Here is a 19,446-nt window from a genome sequence, read left to right as displayed (position 1 = left end):
TAGGCTGTTGGGAACATAAAATGGTGTAGCTGCTTTGGAAAAGCATCTGGCAATTCCAAAGGAAAAAAAAAAGAAAATCCAAAGAGAAGCAGTATCAGCTGCTCCAGATGGGAAGGAATCAGCAAAAGAACTCCAGAAGTATGAAGAATCAAAGCAAAAGGACACCTCAAAATGGAACACCAGCTCTCTAGCAATGGATACCAACCAAATTCAGAACACTAAAATGACAGATGAAGAATTTCGAACATGAATTGTAAGGAAACTCAATGAAATGCAAGATACCATGCAAACCCAACACAAATAAACCACAAAAAAAAATCCAGGAAATGAATGAAAAATTCACTAAAGAAACTGAAATATTAAAGAAAAATCAAACAGAACATCTAAAAATGAAAAATTCATTCAAAGAACTACAAAGCACAGTGGAAAGCCTTAAGAATAGGTTAGAGCAAACTAGAAGAATGAATCTCAGAGCTAGAAGACAATACCTTACAATTCAACAAGTCAGTCACAGAGATAGAGCAGAGAAGTAAGAGAAAAGAGCAAAGCCTACAAGAAATATGGGATTATGTGAAGAGGCCTAATATAAGGATCATAGGGATCCCGGAGGGCGAAGAAGATAATACACAAGGGTTGGATAATCTATTAGAGGGAATAATTGAGGAAAATTCCCCTGGCCTTGCTACAAATCTCTATATATCCAGGTACAAGAAGCTCAAAGGACTCCTGGGAGACTCACTGCAAACAGGAAAACTACCATGACATGTAGTCATCAGACTGGCCAAAATAAACATGAAAGAGGCCCTCCTACAAGCTATAAACCAAAAGCAGCAGGTAACTTACAAAGGAAAACCAGTTAGACTCAACGGACACCTTACAAGCTCGACGGAACTGGAGCCCCATTCTCAGTCTTCTCAAACAGAATAATGCCCAGTCTAGAATTTTGTATCCAGCAAAATTAAGCTTCATATATGAGGGAGAAATAAAGTCTTTTTCAGACAAGAAAACACTAAGAGAATTTGTCCAAATAAGATGTGCCCTGCAAGAAGTACTCAGAACTGCATGACACATGATCAGCACAATAGACACTCAACAGTGTAAAATCATCCAAAAGCTAAAAGTCAAACGCCAGAATACCACAATGGCTCAAGACATAAAACAAAGCAACACAGTTCTACTCAACAGGATGAACAGAAATCCACCCCACTTAACAGTTCTTTCAATAAATGTGAATGGCTTAAACTGCCCACTGAAGAGACACAGGCTGGCCAAATGGATAAATGTACACAAGCCAAGTACTTGCTGTCTTCAGGAAAAACATCTAACCCACAAGGACACTTTCAGACTCAAGGGAGAGGGATGGTAAACGATATTCCATGCAAAGAGAAACCAAAAGAAAGCTGGTATAGCAGTTCTTATATCAGATAACTTAGTCTTCAAATCAACAAAAGCAATGAGAGACAAAAATGATCATTATATAATGGTAAAGGGAACAAGTCAACAAGAAGATATAACAGTTCTAAATATTTACACACCTAACACAGGTGTGCCCAGATTCATAAAGCAAATCCTACTTGATCTAAACAAAATGATGAACAATAGCACTATAATAGCTGGGGACTTCAATACCCTACTGACAGAACAGGACAGATCTTCCAAACAGAAAATGAACAAAGAAACAATGGACTTAAACAGTACTCTAGATCAAATGGGCCTAACAGACATTTACAGAACTTTCAATCTCCAAATCACTGAATATACATTCTTCTTATCAGCTCATAGGACATTCTCTAAGATTGACTACATCCTAGGCTACAAAACATGTCTCAACAAATAAAAAAACCCCAGAAATTATGCCATGCATCTTCTTAGAACACAGTGGAATAAAATTAGAAATCAATTCCAACAGAAACACTCATCTCTACACAAAGTCATGGCAACTCAACAACCTACTGCTGAATGATTATTGGGTGAAAGAGGAAATTAACACAGAAATCAAATGATTCTTTGAACTAAATGATAAAGGGAATATAAATTATCAAAATCTGTGGGAGATAGCTAACGCAGTCCTGAGAGAAAAATTCATAGCCTTAAATGCCTACATCCAAAAGATAGAAAGATCACAAATCAACAATTAATGAATAGACTCAAAGACCTAGAAAAAGAAGAGGAAACCAATCCCAAACCCAACAGAAGAAAAGAAATAACCAAGATCAGAGCAGAACTAAATGAAATCGATAATACAAGAACTATTAAAACATCAATGAAGCAAAACCCTGGTTCTTTGAAAAGATAAACAAAATTGATACACCTCTTGCTAGATTAACCAGAAACAAGAAAGAAAGGATTCTAATAAACTCAATCAGGAATGAAAAAAAAAAGAAATTACAACTGATACCATGGAAATACGAAATATCATCTATGAATACTATAAAAATCTCTATACACATAAACTTGAAAATATGGAGGAAATGGACAAATTCTTAGAAACACCCAGCTTCCCTAGGCTCAATCAGGAGGAAACAGTACCCCTAAACAGACCAATATCAAATAACAAAATTGAAGCAGCAATAAAAAACCTTCCTAAATAAAAAAGTCCTGGACCAGATGGTTTCACACCTGAATTCTACCAGACTTCCAAAGAAGAACTGGTGCCTATCTTACAGAAATTATTCCACAACATCAAGAAGGAAGGAATCCTCCCTAACACGTTTTATGAAGCCAACATCACCCTGACACCAAAACCGGGAAAGAACTGAACAGAAAAAGAAAACTACAGACCAACATCCCTTACGAATACCGATGCAAAAATCCTCAGTAAAATCCTAGCAAATCAAATTCAGCTGCTCGTCAAAAAAATAATCCATCATGACAAAGTGGGCTTCATCCCAGAGATGCAGGGATGGTTCAACATACACAAATCTATAAATGTAATTCACCACAAAAACAGAAGTAAAAATGAAGACCATATGATCCTCTCAATATATGTGGAAAAAGCATTTGACAAAATTCAGCACACTTTTATGATAAGAACTCTTAATAAAATAGGCAAAGACAGGACTTACCTCAAAATGATAAAAGCCATATATGAGAAACTCACAGGCAACATCATACTAAACAAGGGAAAAACTAAAAGCATCCCAGCTTAGCACTGGAACCAGACAAGGTTGCCCTCTATCACAACTTCTATTCAACACAGTACTGAAAGTCATAGCCAGAGCAATCAGGCAAGAGAAGGAAATCAAGGGCATCCAAATGGGGGCAGAAGAGGTCAAACTACTGCTCTTGGCCAATGACATAATTTTATATCTAGAAAACTGCAAAGATTCTGTGAAAAGACTACTGGAATTGCTAAATAAGTTCAGCAAAGTCTCAGGTTACAAAATCAGTGTACACAAATCATCTGTGTTCATATATGCCTACAACAGTCAAACTGAGAACCAAATCAAAGATCAGTACCTTTCACAATAGCAACAAAGAAAATAAAATACCTAGGACTATATTTACCTAAGGAGGTGAAAAACCTCTACAGAGAGAATTACAAAACACTGAGGAAGGAAATGGCAGAGGACCTAAACAGATGGAAAACCATACCACGCTCGTGGATTGGCAGAGTCAACATTGTTAAAATGTCTATACTACCCAAAGTGATCTAAAGATTCAATGCAATCCCTAATAAGATGCCAACATCATTTTTCACAGATCTAGAAAGAATAATTCTAAGTTTCATATAGAATCAGAGAAGAACCTGAATAGCTAAAGCGACCTTAAGCAAAAAGAACAAATTGGGAAGCAACAATTTACCACACTTCAAGCTATACTACAAGGCTATGGCAACTAAAACAGCATGGTCCTGGCACAAGAACAGAGACATAGACCAATGGAACAGGACTGAGAACCCAGATATAAAACCATCCTCATATAGCCATCTGATCTTTTGACAAAGCAGACAAAAACATACATTGGGGAAAAGAATCCCTATTCAATAAATGGTGCTAGGAAAATTGGATAGCCCCATGTAGAAGACTGAAACAGAATCCGTACCTCTCACAAAAATCAACTCATAATGGATAATAGAGTTAAACATAGCCCCATGTAGAAGACTGAAACAGAATCCGCACCTCTCACAAAAATCAACTCATAATGGATAACAGAGTTAAACCTAAGACATGAAACCATAAGAATTCTAGAAGAAAACATTAGAGAAACTCATAGAAATTGGCCTAGGCAAAGAATTAATGAAGACTCCAAAAGCAATCACAGAAACAACAAAAATAAATAAATGGGACCTGATCAAATTAAAAAGCTTCTGCACAGCCAAAGAAACTATTACTAGAGTAAACAGACAACCTACACAATGGGAGAAAATATGTGCATGCTATACACCTGATAAAGGGCTCATGACCAGAATCTATATAGAATTCAGGAAAATCATCAAGAAAAAATGAAACAACCTCATTAAAAAGTAGGCAAAGGACATGAACAGAAACTTTTCAAAAGAAGACAGACTAATGGCCAAGAAACATATGAAAAAATGTTCAACATCTCTAATCATCAGGGAAATGGAAGTCAAAACCACAATGAGATATCACTTAACACCAGTGAGAATGGCTTTTATCAAAAAGTCCCAAAATAACAAATGTTGGTGTGGATGCAGAGAGATAGGAACACTCATACACTGCTGGTGGGACTGCAAACTAGTACAACCTCTATTGAAATTAATATGGAGATACCTGAAAGAACTAAAAGTAGAACTACCGTTTGATCCAGCAATCCCACTACTGGGCATCTACCCAAAGGAAAAAAGACATTATATAAAAAAGACATCTGTATTCGAATGTTTATAGCAGCACAATTCACAATTGCAAAGATGTGGAAACCACCCAAGTGCCCACCAATACATGAGTGGATTAATAAAATGTGGTATAGGTACATCATGGAGTACTACTCAGCCACAAAAAACAGTGGTGAACTAACACCTCTTATATTATACTGGATGGAGCTGGAGCCCATTCTCCGAAGTGAAGTATCACCAGAATGGAAAAACAAGCACCACATATACTCACCATCAAATTGGTAATGATTGATCAATACTTATGTGTACATATGGAAGTAACATTCATCAGCTGTTGGGCAGGTGGAAGGAGGGGATGGGAATATTCACACCTAATGGGTACGGTGTGCACTGTCTGAGGGATGGGCACATGTGTAGCTCTGAGTTGAGTGGTATGAAGGCAATATATGTAACCTAAACGTTTGTACCCCCGTAATATTCTAAAATTAAAAAAAAAGAATAAAATTCTAAATATTCATAAGAAAAAAAGAGTCTGACAATTCCTCAAATGGTTAAACATAGAGTTAGCATAACCCAGCAATTATATTCTTATGCATATACCCAAGAAAACTGAAAACCTAAGTCCACTTAAAAACTTGTTTAAGAATGTTTACTGCAGCGTTATTCATAACAACCCACAGTAATCATACCCATCTACTGATGAAAGGATAAACAAAATGTGGTATGGATATATGCAGTTTCTATAGGTTCTGAAATATGCAGAAATATAAGTATAAACTCCTCTTGTTATAGTACTGTTAGAACCACACACTATAAAACCAAGATAAAATCTAAATATTAAATAGAAATAAAATTGATACCAATAAAATTCTCATGACATTAATTTAATTTCATACTGTTCTGCTGAAATTATTAATATATCCTGTTTACAACATAAATATGCCTTAGATTCTTTTGAGTTTAGCATCCTTACATTGTCCTGAGCTACACGATAAATCAAATCTCATACCACTTTTCTCTATCAGGACTATTAATACCAACAGGTTTCCATTTGTAGAGCCCATCATGACATCATAAGGTACCCAATAAGATATGGGAGATAAAGTAAAAAGAGCATCTAAGATGACTGGAGGTCTTAGTATTTTGGGGTGACTGGTTAGATAGTAAGCCTTTAAGAGGAATACTTGGGTGGGGTAGGACAGCTAGATTAGTTTTGACAATAAATTTGTGGCACCTGAGGGACAGCTAGATGGAGCTGTCTAGTAGGTAAATGAATTTCTGGATTTGAAGCTCACAATAGTGAATCTGGGCCTCAAATAGAGGTTTGGAAGATACATTATCTTGAAGAATTGTGGCTGAAGCCAAAGAACAACCTGCAAAGGCACTGTCAGAGAGGTGGAAGAAACTTGCAAAAAAAGAAACACATGTGGGAAGCCAAGGGAAGATAATTTTTTAAATGCAGTATTAAATTCCACCGAGTCAAAAGTGCGGAATGTGTTGTTTGGCTTGGCAGGTCACGGTGATCAGTGGGAGAGGGGAGAGAATGACACCACGGCCCAGTTCTTCAGAAGCTTGGCTACCCGGGAAAGCAGAGAGAGCAATGCCTGAAAGGTAAGAGAGATTATTTCCAGTTTGAAGAAAAACAGCTAGTTAAGGGTACAAGGCTTAAGTTATGTGAGGAAAAAGACTTTGTTTGGGTCACTTCTCTACCCCTAGTACCTACCCCAGCACTTTAATGCCTGGAACATAGCAAACATTCAAAAAATATGTATTGAATGTTGAATGAAAGAAGGAAAAGGATGAGGTCAAACAAGAGGAAGAGGGTCTCAGTAAGAAGGACAGGAAAGGGGTGAAGGGGAGGAAAACTAACATTTTCCGATCATTTGTTAAACTCCAGGCCCTTTTACATTCATAATCCTTGAAAAGATCCTGAAAGGAAAGCATTATTGTCTCCATTTTACAGATGAGTCCACAGAAGCTAAGGAGATTAGGTAAATTGCTCAAGGTCATTCATCCGCTGAGAGACAGAGGTAACACATAGAAACAGCTTCATCTGCCCACAGAGCTTTTCCTCTTCCACCTTACTGCCTCCCAAGAGAAGGGGCACAAATGTGTTCTATACCAAAGAAAAGAAAATGAGAGAGAGAGAGAGGGAATTTTCATTTATAAGCAAAGGATAAGTTGCAGTTCAAACCTTCACGTACTTCACACATGAAGCATGAAAGTAAAATAATTTGCTGAAAATAAGGGGAAAGAAGTTGGAAGAGAATGGTAAAAGTATCTACGAATAGCTGAGGAAGATACAGAAGGAGCTGACCCAGGGCAAGCAGGACTGATGAATAGCATTGAGCACCTAGATGAAATTAATTCTGGAGCAGCCCCAGTCTGCATGTCTATGCTGGAACAGAGAAGGCAGATTGTAAAAATTACCCAGGAAGGGGTCTGTAGGGTGAAGCATCAAAGTAAAAAGAAGATGGGTGAGAGCCACTAGAGTTATCATTTGGGGTTTAATTTGGACAAGGAAGGAGTGAAGGCAGGGGTGGGGTGGGGTGGCATACTAGAAGAAAGGAGAGGTCAAGGGCAGGGTTTACAATGATAACGAAAATGCAGTTTTAGTGGAGTAAGGAGTCTTCAATCGCCATCATCTCCATTTCACATCAACAAATCTCTCCAACTGCCTGCTCTTGTTAAGCTGCTCTACTTTTGTCATTTGCTTTTATAACAATATAAAAACAGGGGCGCATTTGTTCTGGGTTACCTGATCCTTCATAGTTAAATAAATCTTTGCCTCAGAAACTTATTAAAAATGAAAAATGGAGACCATCATATTTCATAACTCTTTCAAAGGCTTTGTCCTTCCCCTGCCACCCAGCACAGCACGAGATAGGGTCAGTAAACCGTAACAGTAATAACGATAAAAGGCTGTGCTGGAGAACAGCCAGAGTTCTTGAATACCTGGCATAACATAACAATTAAATATCAATAAGATTAATATTTCTTTTATTCCAAAATACTTCCATTTAGTATAGTGGGGCAATTTTCTAATAGAAATGTACACATTTTATGTAAGTCAATGAGCCGGATGTGAGATACAAAACTGTGCTTACTGTAACTTTTCAGAAATACCTCTTTTACAGAATTTGAAAAATGCTTTCCTATCATCAATACCAGGTTCTCTCTACTGAGATTGCTCTATCTCATAGTAGCAAAGAAATCTCTTTTTGATTGGCACAAAGTGTTTAAAAAGTAAATACATAACACATTAGGTATGTGTTTGTCCCACAGACTTTACATCCACTTCAGAGGGCATCACAAACCTGCCCTACCTGTAAGTATTCTGAATTAACAAAAGCTCCTCATCTTCAGTAATAGACAGTCTTATACCTCTACAGTCTGTCTGGTCCCACTAGAAAACCCCAGAGCCTCAATGTTATTAGGCAGGGAACACTATGTAACCAAACACTGTATGTAACTAGGTAGTTAGCAAATATATGGACCTTATTACTCTTAAGAAGTCATATATATAAACATATAAAACTATAATTACTTTCAAGATAGTTGTGGATACATTTGAAGTTCAAAGATTAGAAAGAAGATGAGAATAAAAATGCTTGATCTGTGTATCTAACCTTTTGAGATCAAGGGAAATACTGGCCTGGATAAACAACCTAATATCACTTTAATTTCTTATGTTTATGTGACCTTCATGTAAGACTGTGGCTATGGCAGAATAAAAAACTCAGGACTGTTAACAAATCACCATCACATAAAAATCCAACTTCTGTTCCACATAAACACATACAACTCATATAGATTAATTTCCCTTTGGCCTAAGAGACCACACCAATGTTTTTCAACCTGTAGGCAGTGAAAAGGATTTAGTAGGTTGCAACCTGATTTTACACAGAATATAAAAATATCAGAATGTATCACATATAGTAAGTATGATTTGGTGAAAAAAATTTTCTGGTGTTTGTGTCTCAGTGCTTTGCATTGCTGTAACAGAACACCTATGGCTGTGTGACTTATAAGGAAATGAGGATTATTTAGCTCACGGTTCTGCAGGCTGGAAAGCGTGAGAAGCATGACACCAGCATCTGTGTGGCTTCTGGTGAGGGCCACATGCTAGACCAAAACATGGTGGAGAAGATGCAAGAGGAAGCGGTCATGTTGCGAAGGAGCAAACAGAAGGAACTTCGCTTTTTAACAACCCACTCTTGAAGGAACTAAACAATTAGTCCAGTCTCCAATGAATGAGAATTTACTACCACAAGAACAGCACCAAGCTATTCATAAGAGATCTGCCCTCATGACACAATACCTCTCACTAGGCCCCATCTACCAACACCACCACATTGGGGATCAAACTTCAACATGAGTTTTGGTAGGGACAAACAAACCATATCCAAACCATAGCTGTGTGTGCATGTATGTGGGTATGTATGCCCCCACACTTGTATGACGGAATGGCAATTAATGCTTATTTCTTCCTGTGGGGTACAGTCCAAAAAATCTGAAAACCAGTAGACTGCAACAGAATCAATCAGCAACAATTACTCATTTCCAAGGTCTAAATATTTTTTCAAAATTATTTACTTAATCTTCATGCAGCAGTCCAGTGAAGGAGGTTAAGAAAAGTTATATCTTGTTTAAAAACAGTTGGTCTCATTTTGAAAGCCAAACAGAGGTCTAGAGGGAATTTTCAATTCATTCAACATATGCTAACTCTAAAAAAATTAACTGAGAATTTATAATACTATTCCCTCTGAATATGCATTTCCTCCAAAATTAAAGATGTTATTAATAATAAAGTTCTACTTTAATGTCAAAGAAGGAAATAGACATCTAAAGCTATGACTTTATTTTCTGACATGCCTGCCTACATAAAAATTCTTTAATCTTCTGTGAAACTCATTTTTATATGTACTAACCACTACTGAACTTATCACTTGTAACAACTCTAATCCTAAACAAATTTTGCAAATAGAAACTGAGAAGTTACTACTATGTTATCAAGAATTGAGTTCCCATAGAGGCTACCTTGCAGCTACCACTGATTCTTCTACACTGACACCTCCACTTCTGGGTAGCCTACACACTTAGAGAATCTGCTCAGAGCATGAATCTCAGTGATCAAATGGGAACAGTAGTTTATTTATATATCCTTTTTGTATGCCAACATGGTCCAGTCTACTTTGCCTCCAAATCCTGAAGCTCCATGGAAACTCCAGAAATGGCCCATCACACTCAGGAATCTGAAGGAGGGATAACAATGGTAAGTCCCCACAAATCCCAAGTCTAGAGCCAACTTACTATTATAAAGCCACAAAGAAACTGCTGAAAAACACACCCGCCAAACCACAGAAGCATTTACCGAGACTTTACTAGGTGCCTTGCATTATATAAATAGGGAGTTTTCTGTTCCTGGTAGGTAATTATTTAGCAACTTAATCAGAACTTAATTAGGAAACACTTCTTTCATGTATACTTTAACATTTGATTCCTAGAAAAAAGAAGGGAAAGAGAGTAAGAATTATCATCCTCCCTATTTTACAAAGAGGTTTTAAAAGATGCCCAACCTAACAAAGCAAGACAGTGGTGGAATTAGGTACTTGTCTTTTAATTCCTGGTCTAGTTTTCTTTCCCTACATTATAGGGCTTCCTTAGAAATCTGGAAGATATCATTCTGCAAGCTTGAGCTCATCAATCATTAGATTATTCTTTTTATTTTTAATTCTGTGTGGCTCTCTGTGACCATACAGATAGTTATTTACCAGACTAATTGCAGTAAATTCTTATCTAGGCAAGAAGCAGATATTAATAGAAAAATTCATTTACTACCTCTATCCTCTATTTTAATCAGGCTGAAAGATTATCTATATGAATGGCAGTAAATTAACATAGGAAAATGTTGTTATTGGGATGGGGAATGCAGTAAACTGGCAAAAATCTACACAGGCTAATTAAGTCATTTTTATGATTTGGCTTCTAGGCTCTACTGAACCAGTAACTCTTATATAACTACCCTATTTGATGTTCAAAGTATATGTGTTCTCTCACACACACAAGTTTTAGAATCTGTATCTAAGATGACACCATGCTATTCATTCACAATTGATTTTTAATGGTTCTCTGCTTTCTCCATATGTATAACTAATGTCTTATTTGTTTATATACTCCCCTGTGTCAAAGGCCTTTCGAATAGATATAGTCTAGAGAAAGATAATATAATCTACTATAGTAAATATTCTTGGATTTAAGACTGTCAGTTTCACAGCTACTTGTGGGTTCCACGTATAGAATATATGGTCTTCTTACACGCTGCCAAACGCTTCTTCAGTCCTTTAACCTAATCTAATGTCACATTTCTTATGTTCTTGTGGCATTCTTACTGGTCTGGGATTATTAACTGCATGACCTGGGTGAATTTCTTCAGCTGAGTCTTGGGGATAATATCTACCTAATAGTAATGTTATCATATATATTTATCTTAACTTGTAATCAAGACACATATATATGATTTGATACATATCCTCACATGATATATATATTCAGTCTAACTTGTAACTAAAGAAATTAATTATTTGTATTTATTAAATTGATAAAGATTTTTTTAATGTGAATCATTTACTTTTAATGAATATGTGAGAATACAGGTATTCTCTTATTCTGCTAATGGGTGTGTAAGATAGTCAAAACTTTTCTGGATGGCAATTTGGCAATACAAATCCAAAGCTCTAAAATGTGCACATGCCTCTTGACTCAGAAATGTAGTTTTTAGAAACTTGTCTTAAGGAAATAACTAATGATTTAGTTAAACGAATGTGTCTGAGTCTTGTTTTATAGTTAAAAACTAAAAAAAACTCTAAATATGCTATAGTAAGAAGTGATTATAATATATAATAAATAGGTCCACACTACAAATTAGCAGATAGCTATTACAAATGATGTTACAGAAATATATTAATTGCCATTCAAAGTCATTTAAAATACAGTGTTTAACTGAGGGAAAAGGTTGTGAAACTGTATATATTACAAAAATTATATACCTACATATATAAGTGTATATTCATGGTGCTTATAACTAGGTATAGAGATACTAATATTTCTACAATGAACATTATTACCTGTGTAATAAAAATTTTGCTATAAATAAATCTTATTTGTAATAATATAATGTTTATAACATGAAGGTCAATTCATTCCCTCTTTTACATAGTTGACAACAGCTTAAACAGTTTATAGTACGAGCAAATTGTTTTAGGTATGAGGACCACTACAGCACTTCTACTCTACCTGTGGTGAAGAATCAGTTTTGTTTTTTTAAATTTCTACTTTGTTACAGACTGACATTTTTATAAAATAAAATAAAAATGAATTATTAGAAGAAGAAAAAGGCATACAAAGTGAAGCCTCATTTTTTTTATTAGATTCACAAACATAAAGCAATTCCATAAAATTGTTTTAAAGTTTCTATATTCTTACGCTCAATTTCTGTACCTATTTTGCCACCGACAGGTAATAGGACACTGACCATGCTTTCAGTAGCACTGTTTAAAGTGATTAGGACAATTTTTTGCTGTGGGCTAATAACTACATCAAGTGGACTGGACTCTGACCTAACATCTGGAGACTTTCACAATAGAGAACTTTCTCTATTAATAAGTAAAAATATTTGGGCTCTTCACCTATTATGTTTACTGTAAGTACTGGCCTACTATGCTTTTCTAATGTTAACAGGCATTTTCAAAAAAGTCATATTTTCCAAAGAATCAAACAATCTTTTATAGTAGAAGTCCGACTTCAGAGAATTAACAATATTTTTCAAATCAAGGGGGAACAATATTCATTAGGACATTCCAAAGGGAAGGTGCCAGGAACACAGATTCATCTGGTTGAAACAGGAGCACTGGAAAATGTACATATTGGTATTAGGAGTTTAAGTTTCCTATCTGCTCCCAGATTAAGCAGAAGAAAATGAGACAATGTGCCAATTTCCTGGCAAAGGGAACGTAGTCCCTAGGGAAAAGGCTGAGTGAGTCTGTGTTATTCTACCTGAGGACTGAAGCACTGATGAACTTCTTTGGACTAATGCCAAAGTAACGAAGATTATAAACATCTTATTTACATTGAGATTAAAAAGAATTTAAGTCCCAGAGTGATTTCCTGAAAACAAACTATGTGGCATGGTCTCCAGAAATAAAATCTCATAGTAGCTTATTGTCAAATGCAAATAAACCCTGAAAGTGCTATGGATCAAAAACTGAGGATTCCCAACAAATATTTTATTAATAAAGGATATGGAAACACTTTATAATCATGTATTAAAACTGCCACAAATTTAATCTGTTGGTAGAAAAATGATAAAAACTATACTTCTGTAACTTACACAGAGTAGGTATTCAACAAAAACTCACTAAGAGTTCAGCTCTTCAATCTGCATGATAAAATGGTAGGGTCAAATGCTTTATTCTTAAGTTTTACCAAATGACAGGTTGAGAGCTAGATAAAAAATATGATGAGTAGTGATTTAGTATGAAAGGAAGAGAAAACTCTAATGCAGGTAAACAAACAAGACAGGCAGAAACCAGAACTAAGTAGAATGCTCTGAAGTAGTAAATGAAATTTCTAAAATAGTCAAATGGGAATAGGGAGGTGCAACTTGGTAGGACCTGTGAGAAAAAACTCACAGAAAGCTAAAAAATGGTGAAATTCAATCCATATAGAGGCATGACAGATTCTTCTACTCCCTACCTCATATAAAATGTATGTTTTTAAAACTGAGGTATAACTTTCATATTGTATAGTGTACAAATCTTAAATGTACAGTTTAATAAATTTTTACATATGTACATGCCCATGTAACCACCATCCGGATCAAGATACAGAACATTTCCAGTGCCTTCTCCCAGTGAGTAATTCCCCTCTTGCAAGGTGATCACCATTGATCAGTTTTGTTTGTGAATGTCATATAAACGGAATCATACAGAATGGACTCTCTTGAGTCTGGCTTTTTTCATTCAACCTTATGTTTCTAAGATTCATCCATGTTTTTGTGGACATCAGTAATTTGTTCCTTTTTATTGTCAAGTAGTACTCCATCGTATGAATATCCTACAAATTTGTTTATTCATTCTCTGGTTGATAGACATTTGAGTTGTTTCCAGTCTTCTATTATGAATAAAGCTGCTATGTATGAGTACTCTTGTACAAGTCTTTTGGTGAACATAAACACTCATTTCTTTTGGGTATATCCCTAGAACAGACTCCTAGGTCACAAGGTAGACATGCATTTAATTTTAGTAGATCAGGCCAGTTTTCTCAAATGATTGTATCAATTTACTCTCCTAGCAATATTTGAGAATTCTCATATAAAGTTTTTAAATTTAAAAAAGCCCTTTGGTTGAAGCATACAAGTTTTGAGGCTTTTTGTTTGTACTGTTTTTTGTTTTTCCACCTTTCAGAGCAGGGGTAATATAAGCAGAGCATTCACATCTCAAGGGATACACAAGATGATTTTTGGAGGTATGAGAAGAAAATAGAGTTTCTATTTTAGTTTCTTATTCTTTTAGCTAAAAAGTAAATTTTACTAATATTTAATATATAAATTGACAATAGTACCTTTATTCAGATGGTTATGTTTATTCACTTTGGGTATACTGCGATTTACTGCCATTTGCATGTGTCTGAGCAGAATTATGGAATATCTATTTCTAACTGAACTAGCTCTCAACCAAATGAACAAGTGGCTTAAAAAAAAAGGAGAGTCCCACACACACAAAAAATACTAATATAAGAGCAAGCAAACAACAAGGAAATGGCTGAGCTGACATTTCTATTCCAGAAAATCTCTTTAAAGGATAAAAACTATGAACATCCATCTAGTCAGATCTCACAAAGAAGCAGGCAAAAAATATTCCAAAAATTAAGACTTTTAAAAGTATGAACTTAATCTATTACTATTAAAATATTTTGCCAACAAAAATTTTAAAACATAAAATATTTATATCATCTGTCATTCCTTTTAGCTTCTTTTGTGTGTATTTTGTAATATATGTAGCAGTACAAACTACATGTATATATAATTTTAAAGTAAATTTACATATATTAGGAATGCATGCTCACTTGTTTTTACCAATAGGGTAAACAATCAAAAGAATTCAGAGATTCTTGTTTTAGTATATTTTAGTATTAAGCTAGCTAACCTATAGGCATAGAAGAACTTCTCACTGTTAAACCCATACACAGTTAGGTATACTCCATTACAAATAGCCAGCTACTATTTAATGTTAAAATAACACAACTGAATAGTGGGGGAGAAAGAAGGGGGAGGACAGGAATCTACCAGAAAGAGGCATGAGAGAACTTTGTTGGGTACTGTTCTACACCTTGTTAGGTTTTTGTATTATACCAGTGTCTACATTTGTCAAACTCACTAAATGGAACAGTCAAGGCAAATGTGTTTCACTCTTTGAGGTAAATTTTACCTCAAAAGAAAAAAATAGAATCCATAAAAAATACTGACCTCTAGTTAATGGTATGCATGTTGGAGTGTCTAGGAGTAAATAATAGTGATATCAGCAACTTAAGTTGACATGCATTAAAATAAGATGGACTTCTGTATGGACAGAGGGATGAATATATAAATAGATACGTAACAGAGCAAGTAGGGAATTGTAGAATCTGGATGGTAGATATATGGGTATTCATTGTACAATTCTTTCAACTTTTCTATATATTTGAAATTTTTCATGATAAAATGTTGAAAAAATAACAAATCTACTCAAGAACTGAAAGTTGACAGATAATTAAGAACAGTGTGGTGATACAAGGGAAAGTTAGAAATTAAAAAAGGAAAAAGGAACATTCAAGCACCATTGCTTGGTGCTTTTAGATACTCTATATATGTGAGGTAAGAATTATCCCTATTTTATATACTAGTAAACTAAACTTAGAAAGATTACAGAACATACACAAGGTAACAGTGCAAAGCCCAACCAAGAGGTGAATCCAACCTGTCCAAATTCTGATCCTCTTGACCCACATTCCTCACAAGAGGCTGCCTAGCACCAAACATCTTCCCTACAGCAGAGAAGTTGCTTCTCCATTCCTGCATGGACCAGCTCTGTCTCCCCAGGTTTTTCCTCCTAGGTTTTATCTCTAATCATCACATGACTGGCCTTCATATCAAGTGACAGTATTTGAAATCTGAATAAACAGAACTTTTTTCCAGTTAGTATTTTATAACATTATCATCTATAAAGCTATAACTAGGTATAAAATGGGAAAAATGTCTCATAGAATTGGGATGAAAATAAAATGAGAACATATGTGAAGCACATAGCACTGTAACCAAGAGTAGGGACTCAAATTATCTTTTTCTTCTTTTTCTAACATTTACCTTTCCTTGAAAATTACAACATGTTACTCAAAATAACGCTTTTTTTTTTTTAAAGAGACTCAGGTCCTTTCTTTGAGGAGCTCATGTTAAATGTGAATAGACAGATTTTTTTTTTTCTTGTATCGATTTTTTAAATCTAAAAACCTAACTTTGTTTCCTCATTTTACTTTCCATTTTGCCTTGGTTTGGAATTATAACTTCTAGGAATTTTATACACAATTAGATGTACAACTAGAACCAAATGTATAGCACTTTCCTGTTCCACAAATTACTACAGGTGGCCAACCTGTGAAAGCAACATGTTCATGAAATTAATGAAATTTTAAGTCTGTTTTCTTTTTGACTCCCAGAAGATATTTTTCAAAGGTAAGATTTTAAAAAGCCATTAAATTACAAGGAAATGACCAACCAGTGATGGTAACTTTTAATTCACTTTCAACTGTATATATACATAATGCCCTAAAGCTATTTATTTCTTATTTGACAAATATATTCAGGGATTCCCTGAAGGACTCCTAAAGTCACATACCTTGCCCCTTTAAGCAATATTGTACTACAGCATAAAAAATAAGCGGTTATTCTTCCTTGAAAACTTTGCCTTATTTAAGGATAACCTGCAGTGCCAATGTGTAGAAGTTATTTTCACAGCCTAATGGAACATGAATAAGACTGTTTTTTCCTTTTGATATCTGAGGTTGTTAGTGTTGGAAAGGATCCTAGAGATAATTATTTTATAGCTGCAGAAATGGATATGCAGACAGTTGAAATGATTAGTCCCTGAACCAGACACCAGGTCCCCCAATTCCTGGCCTAGTGTTCTTTCCATTTTACAGTCGTGCCAAACCAAACACAAAATAAGTGATTATGTCCATCCATTACCTCAACTTCACTAAATTTCAGTCTGGCAACCCATGATGTCACTTCCTTTTGTGAATGGGTGTATTTTTTTTCCTTGGTCTTGCTATCTTCACTTGGCTATAATACAACATCTTAGAGCTCACACTATATGCCAATTTTCCCCATGTCTTATTTCTGTTTCTTAAGGATACTACCAATGCAGTCTCCAAGATACCTTGACCCTCCTTTTCACTATATGTCTTATTTCAAGCAATCCATTGTCAACTGTTACAAAATTTTAAAAAGGGATTTATTTTAAAACACAACGCACACATGGCAGTGTTGTGTGTCTTCCTCAAAGGGCTTAATAAAAATTTTTAATGCTGTGTATTCCATGCAGATGCTTTCCAGAGAAAAAGCCCGCTATGTAGGAAGCGAGAGCTATTGTGGACTGTAGTGGGAGGCCAAGAATAAGGTTTAGGATTCAATCTAAAACAAACATGGAGGTGAAAAGGCACAAGGAGCTTGCTCGGACCCACCAGGCAGTGCTCGGGGGCAAGCTCTCGGCTACCTGGAGTCGGTTTGCAGAACGATGGACGCCAGGGAGGCACGGACCCCCGGACAATGATGGGGCAGGCGGGGCACCTGGAATCGCGCGCAGGGAAAACTCAACAAGTCAGGAAGGCGAAGAGACGGATGAATGACCGCCAAGAGGCTCCCGCTGGCCTCTGGGTGACCACTACCCCTTTCCAGGATCTGCCGCCGCCGGCGCTCTCCGGCTCGCAGCCAGCCATTTGCTCCACGCTCCCCTACCTGCCCCGACGTTCCCCGGCGCCCAGGGCATCTACCGACCCCGCCGGAGCCGAAGGCCCCCCCAGGCCCGCTTCCCGCCGGCCCGGCTTCCCGGGTCGCCACCGGCTTTCCAGGGGGAAGGCAGCGTCGGCCTGCGGGGGCCGGACCCGCCTTCGAAAGTGGGCGGAAGGATGGCCGCCCTGGCGGGGTGCGGGCGCGGCCGGGAGCCCTCGGCCCCAGCCCGGGCTCCGTCTTCTCCGCGCAGCGCTGCCCGCGCCTCAGCCCCGGCCGCGGGCTCGGGGCCGAGGCGATGAGGAAAGGGGGCGGGCGCGCCATCATGAAGGGAAAATGGTGGGCGGGCGGGCCCGCGCGCGGCCGCGGTACTCACCCGGGCCGGCCAGTGCGGGTAGCCCTTCATCTTGGCGAAGACCAGGTCGCCCGCTTTGTACTCGCGGGGCCGCGGACGCGCCATCCCGGCCGCTCCCCTTCCTGGTCGTCCTTGGTCGCCGCGAAGATGCCGGGAGGCCGCCCCCCCGCGGGCCGACGGACTGCGCCGCGCTCCCCACGGGCCTCGAGCCGGGCGGACGAGCGGCCGCTCCGACGAGGGGAAGCGGCGAGGCGGCGGCTGAGGCGAGGGGTGGGCGGGGGGCGCAGCAGGCCCGGCAAATCACGGCCCGGCAGCGGGGGAGGGGCGCCCCAGGCCGCTCTGTGCTCGCCCGCGTCCGGCCGCGCCGAGGTCCCCGCCGCCGCCGCCGCCGCCGCCGCCGCCGCGCGTTGCTCACAGGCGCCGCGTCGCCTGCCTCATGCCGCCGCCGGCGGCCTCCCTCCCGGGCTCCCGGGCGCGGCGCGAGCGCCGGGCCTCACGTCTGCTCCGAATTCCTCCTCGGGCAGCGACCGCAAACACGATCTTATTATTGTTCTCGCGCGCGCTCAGCATCCCCCCCGCCCCGCTTCCCGCTCCCCTCCCCTCCCGCGCCGGCCGGTTAATTCCTAGGTACACGGCCGGCTTTCGCGGAGAAACCGAGCGCGCCAGCCCGGCTGCTCGGCGGCGGGCGGCGGGTGCGTCCTCCCCCAGCACCGAAGCCCGCGCCGGGCGGGCGGGAGCGCCTACTCCGAGGACGCCGGCCGCCCGCTCCCTTTTGTTCTTGGCTCCGAGCAGCCTGCCGCAGCCCAGCCAATCACCACCCGCCGCCCCGGTCCTGCCGGGCCGCGCCACCCGGGGGGCGCCCCACTCTCGCCCCCGGCCCCACGCCCACCTCCCGCTAGCTCGACCCCTGCCCGGTACCCCCCGCCGACCACCTCCGCGGGTGCTCTCCGGTAAGTGGGGGACAAAGGCGCTCCAGGCCGGGGGAGGGCTGCGCGAGGGACCCGTTGCCTGGCACCAGGCTGCCGAGGGAGCACGCTCTGGAGTCAGCACCGCGTCGGGTTCTTGCCCCCGTCTGCCCCTAACAATGCGGTGTGACCCACCTGGGGCAAGCTGTTTAACCGGAGGCATGGGGGCTTTTCTCATTTGCTGAAGGGCACAGTCGGGATTCGAACATGGATCCGCAGGAGTCCAAAATCCATAAGCGGTTATGCTGCTTTCTGTGTGGGTTTCACAGGCCTGCGGTGTTTGTGAAAA

General features: G+C 39.0%; 1 protein-coding gene across 1 annotated transcript in view; it reads right to left on the bottom strand.

Annotated features, from left to right (window-relative positions):
- The window catches only part of HDGFL3 (HDGF like 3), a 59,803-nt gene extending 40,921 nt beyond the window's left edge, over positions 1-18,882 (bottom strand). Inside the window, exon 1 of the mRNA XM_045561583.1 lies at positions 18,214-18,882. Coding sequence (XP_045417539.1) covers positions 18,214-18,297 — 84 coding nt within the window. The 5' untranslated portion in view covers positions 18,298-18,882. The remainder of the gene's footprint in view (positions 1-18,213) is intronic.
- Positions 18,883-19,446: the final 564 nt, after the last annotated feature.

Source organism: Lemur catta, chromosome 9, assembly GCF_020740605.2.
Source record: "Lemur catta isolate mLemCat1 chromosome 9, mLemCat1.pri, whole genome shotgun sequence".
Lineage (NCBI taxonomy): Eukaryota > Metazoa > Chordata > Mammalia > Primates > Lemuridae > Lemur > Lemur catta.
Note: the sequence above shows the minus strand (reverse complement) of the source record. Positions and strands in the feature narration are given on the sequence as shown.